The sequence below is a fragment of the Triticum dicoccoides genome, chromosome 1B, assembly GCF_002162155.2.
Source record: "Triticum dicoccoides isolate Atlit2015 ecotype Zavitan chromosome 1B, WEW_v2.0, whole genome shotgun sequence".
NCBI lineage: Eukaryota > Viridiplantae > Streptophyta > Magnoliopsida > Poales > Poaceae > Triticum > Triticum dicoccoides.
Window position 1 is genome coordinate 111,823,090 of NC_041381.1, and position 5,086 is coordinate 111,828,175.

A 5,086-nucleotide genomic window follows, 5' to 3' on the forward strand; every position below is an offset into this window, starting at 1 on the left:
GGACTTTCAATGATAATCTATAGTTCTCCAACCGATAACCCAAGTAAGGATCTTAATATTTAGCATGTGTTCCCGCAGCAACGTGCGGGGTATTATCTAGCATAATCCATTCTAACAGACCAATTCATCAATTGGCAGAATCTTGGATTCAGCACGGTAGCTGCATGCAGAAGAAAATTGTTTGACTAATTTATCACGATTAAATCCAGTGCCAACAGTAGAAGATCAAAGTCAAATGGCAATAACTAGATAGCGATATCAGAAATAAAAGGTAGTATCTTAAAGGGAAATAGTGAATAAACAGATAGATATATATAGCAATCACACGTGGATGACTTCCTCAGGAGGTTCCCTCTTGCAGCGTGCATTCTTCTTTGGCAGGAAGACATCAGTGAGGACGCTCTTGGACTTGAGGGCAGCAGCGAGTATCCCCAACGCCTATCCAAACACAGAGAAAAAACAATAAATCAATCACCAGCTGCACCACTGAATCAAAGACACCATCGTACCTAAATAATAGTGAATAATATTCGAATCAAGGGTAGGCACCACCTAATCTAATCGGGAGTAGACGATCGAAGAAACTGAAGCACAGCACAACATCTATATATACCTCTTCCTTGCCGATCTTGACGGTCTTCCTCTCCAGCACGCTGAGGTCCTGGACGCCGCAATGGGCAAGCAATGTGATGCCCGACAGCAGGCTGGGCGCCGGACTCACCCAGAGGTCGTCCTTGATGGTGTACGCAGATGCCCGCCACTTCCTGCCAGCTGTCGCCACCTCCTCATTCTCGCTGGAGAGAAACATAGGATCGAACATTCTACCTTTGCAGGCGGGGCAGGCACTGCCACTGCGGGCCGAGAGAAATCCACAGCTTCTGCCGGTGTTCTTATTTACACAGGTGTAGAAGTGGGTGTTGCAGTTGCTCAGCTCGGTGCCTAGCAGCTCCTCCAGGCGGCAGAGCGTGGCCTGGGCGACAGCCGGGCTCAGGTGCTGCTCCTTGCCCTTGTAATCAGCATCCCGCATCTCCACGCTCGCAAGCAAATTACCGAAGCTGCCGGCGATGCGCTCTTGGGTGAGCAGGTTGCTGATGCTGCCCAGCGGCAGTGAGAGGAGGCCCGACAGGAACTCGACGACGTCGTTGCCAGCCTCGGCGAAACAAACCTTGGCTGCCTTGGTGTCGATCAACAGCGTGATCGATAGCTTGTCGCTCGCCCTTCTATGGACCAACCTTCTATTCTTCATTGATTCTTGTCTATTTGTATAGCTCCTGGCCATATTTATATGAAAATATATCAATATCTATAATACTAAAATTATAAAGTATGAATATTAAATTCTTCCCAGCAAAAAAAAGAATATTAAATTCTTGACGCATCCAAAGTTGGTTAGATTTTACAAAGTTTGACTTGAATTATTAACATCCCCTAGGACCTAGGCCCTATCCTATTATTATATAATCCCTCTTCATTGATCCTGTAAATTGTTTGGTTCCTGCTAATTCCCACTAGTAAGATACTCCCTCCCTTCCGGTTTATAGAGCTTATCTTTAAATTTAAGTTTTTTCGTTTTATAAATCTCAATTGTATTTTTTCCTATCATATGTTCAGATTTTAAGGTGTATTAAATCACTGCGTGCAAGGATTAAGATAAAACCTAAAATTGCGTGTAAAAGTTCTTGGTTATTTATTGGTCACATATGCATGCATTCCAATTAATGCATTGATAAGTATTTTTTTTTAGAAAAACAAGTGCATTAATTGAGTGCTTTGGCAAACTACAAAAAATATTACACCATTCACCATCAACTTTGATCGGTGAGATTTTTGAGTTGAGCCATATAAACCGGAAGAGATAGATAGATAGATAGATAGATAGATAGATAGAGAGAGAGAGTTAAGTCAGATGAACTTCAATAGTTAATCACTGTCATAGCTGGAACCTTCAAAATACTTCGAGAAAAAGAGTATTATTTCTTTATCCCATGAAAAGAGGTTTGTTTTCCAAAAAAAGGTTGGAAGTAGATAATGCAAAAAAAAAACCCAAAGCCATCTAGATATGAGCAGACAAATTTAGACTAGGAAAAAAGAACACATATTGTCTAGTTCACATCTAGATGTTTTTTAAGGATGTCACATCAAAGCTCACACAAATACATAATGCAGCAACAAGAAACAAAAAAAGACAAACAAAAAAGACCACCAACAGAGTGGACATTAGCTTAGACGTGACATAACTATGTCAAATCTAGATGTGTTCCAGACATACCCAATAAATAGATTAAGATGAAGAAGCCCCTCGGCCACCTGATCACAAAGGTTGGATTGTTGAATTTCTTCACACATAAAAAAGAAGTGCAATATTGATTCTTTGAATGTATATCTAAGTGATACAACATAAGAGTTTAGGAGATTGACGTGAACCATTGCTCCGTACCTGTAACTCCGAATCAGTTATTTAATATACAGTATCAAGTGTAAACTGACCATGAGACAAGTAAAATCACTCATGAAAAAATTAAAACCGTGCAAGCCAAATGACTAGGATCAACATGAAAAGACGAGATGTGTAAAAACAAGCTCGCATCCGCACCAAATATTCAAAGGTAATAATTATAAAAGATTATTGTCATATACCATCAAGTAAGTCATAGAACTGAATAGTGCAATGCCATGTAGAGAATTGTTTCGGATTTAAGAAAATTTAGAGAAATTTGAGGTATGCATAAGCTCATGCTGAATAAGAATGATTTATTTGAAGAAGCAATAGTAGGTTCTAGATATCTTACACTATTAATACCTAACATGTGACATCACAAATTGTTAATATATTTATACATATATGAAAAAGTAGTTTACGTGCTTATTATTATGCTTTTATGTCACACAAACCATTCTTAATGGGGTATCATTAGTCAAAGCCTTATTGTAGATCATTAACACACTATACTTTGAGAATGTTCCTATCTTTAGAAACATGGCAACAACCGGGGAGGCCTTCACCCGGAGAAAGTCAGGCACCAACCCCACGTGCCGCAATCCGCTGACCACCTGTGCAGTATCTCCCCTGATTCCTAGCACAATCGTGTGTCAATTCCATGACCAACTCCACGCTGCTGCTTCCTTTTATTTCGCAGCTAACGAGAGGAACAGGTTCGATCCAATAATCACGGTGCCATCCCACACTTAACTCCACGTCCAATTTTATCCACTCATGACGGCAAGGCCCGACAGGGAAAATTGGGGCTCATGCACGCGATAGATCGCTTGCATGCAACAGATAAAACTGCTAAGAAGTACACATGCGCATGTTCAGGGCTAAAAGCACTTCCGATGTCACGTCGTCTACCTCTCGCCGCTGGCTCTTGTGCACGTCTCCAACCTCGACAAGAACTCGCGCACGTTGCCCACCGTGCCTGCGCACCCATGCACGTCGCCGCTGGTGGTGGTTGGCCGGTCCGGTCCGGCCCATGTTTGACCGCCACTAGTCCAATCCCTGGAAACCGGACCATCAGGTTGGTCGGTCCAGTCCGGTCCAAATGGTAGCTCGGTGGGGGAACGGATCAACCCGGACCGTGTCCACCCTTACCCGCAAGCGGCATATTTGTATCTCGCAGGGGCAAGGCTCACCGACATCGCCATGGAGCCCCACAGCTCAAGATGGCGACAGGGACGAAACCCACCGGGTTTTGCTTGACGAAACCTATCCCCACCAGAAAATCGCAAGCCCGTCCCCGTCCCTGTCACTATGCACGGGGCTAGTTTTTTGCCCGTCCTCTAAACCCATTGGGTTTTTTTAAACGCACGGAGAACCCGTCCCCGCAATCAGACAATGTAAACAACGATATTTGGAAAAATGTTGTCGGGCGGCGCTGCGAGCTGGGATCGAGCCCAGGCGGCAGCGGAAGGACTAGGTTTAGGTTTAGGATTGTGTGCATCCTGTGTGTGGTGTGTTGTGCCCTTTGCTGGACAAGTCAAGCGAATGGGTGAGGGGTGCTCGTGCACTCGCTGGGCTGGGGCGCTGGGCTGAATTCGCTGGGCCGGTCTACTCATGTTCTAGGATGGATGTGTACATTTTGACGGGTTTGTTGGGTTTTAGGGTCAGGTATATATCTGAGCATACCTCGGGCCGGGTCGGGCTTCTGGCCGGGCCTAGACAAGCCCGACACAAAAAACCCAGGCCCAGGCTAGGTCCGGCCCGGCCATCGGGCCTGTTTTCTGGGCCCGAGCCCAACCCAAACACGTAAAAGCCCATCGAGCTCCGGGCCGTCCCGGCCCGGCCCGACCTTCAGGAAAACGCAAAAACGACGGGCCCAGACCTGTTTCATCGTGTCAACACGTGTTTATGCGAACTGAATTTCATAATGTCCCTACCTTTCAAATCATTGTGTTCGACGGATCAAGTATTAATCTTAATAAATCATTAACATCACATGGCCATTGGCCCTACGCTATATATATACCCAAGCTTAACACCCCCGTTAATCCGCAAACTCCGATGGTTCGTTCTGGCTAGATGATTACGCCTAGATCAATAGGCCCATGGGAAGAACCACCAGCTTGTGCAGAGATGCAGCAAAAACCGCGACAGTAGATCACGCGGCACAGTCTAGTAGGGCACATTTCTATCATGATTCATGGCGAGTTCAGTAAGGAAGAAAATGGCAAAAGAAAAAAGGTGTGCGGTGGACTGAGAAGAAGTTGCTCACAGGCAGCGTTGCCGGCTTGCCCTTGATCCGTTTGCTTCCGCTTGCCACCGACGAGGAAGCAATCCGGGCGATGAGCCGACGACTATATATGCCATTCGTATGGAATGTAGCACTAATTTTGGTCTATCAAAGGCCCGGAGCGCATATACTGAGGCTGATTATTTTTTTCAGCAGGCTAATTGGCTTTCCTATTTCACAAATGCTGAGGCTGATTGATTTGATGCCAATGTTTGGTACTGCTTGTTTTGTCAACGGGCAATGATCTGCGCTGGCACGCCGGCTCAAATTTGGGCCAGTCGGCCCGCAGCCGCACGATTGCGCGCGGTACCACCGTTGGATCTTCCTCTAGTAGGTACGTCGTCTTCCTCCTCCGCGTT

At 45.4% G+C, this 5,086-nt stretch overlaps 1 protein-coding gene across 1 annotated transcript; it reads right to left on the reverse strand.

Annotated features, from left to right (window-relative positions):
- Nucleotides 1-321: 321 nt before the first annotated feature.
- Nucleotides 322-1,279, reverse strand: LOC119350207. The gene is made up of 2 exons (XM_037618148.1): nucleotides 614-1,279; nucleotides 322-438 (listed from the first exon to the last, which is right to left on the reverse strand). Exons 1-2 carry the CDS (start codon nucleotides 1,277-1,279, stop codon nucleotides 322-324), a joined length of 783 nt encoding a protein of 260 aa, XP_037474045.1.
- Between the last annotated feature and the right edge of the window lie 3,807 nt (nucleotides 1,280-5,086).

Coding starts and splice junctions, on each gene's coding strand:
- LOC119350207 (XM_037618148.1), bottom strand. CDS start 1,279: ATGGCCAGGAGCTATACAAATAGACAAGAATCAATGAAGAATAGAAGG. Junction 439..613: donor TCAAGATCGGCAAGGAAGAG/GTATATATAGAT, acceptor GTGTTTGGATAG/GCGTTGGGGATACTCGCTGC.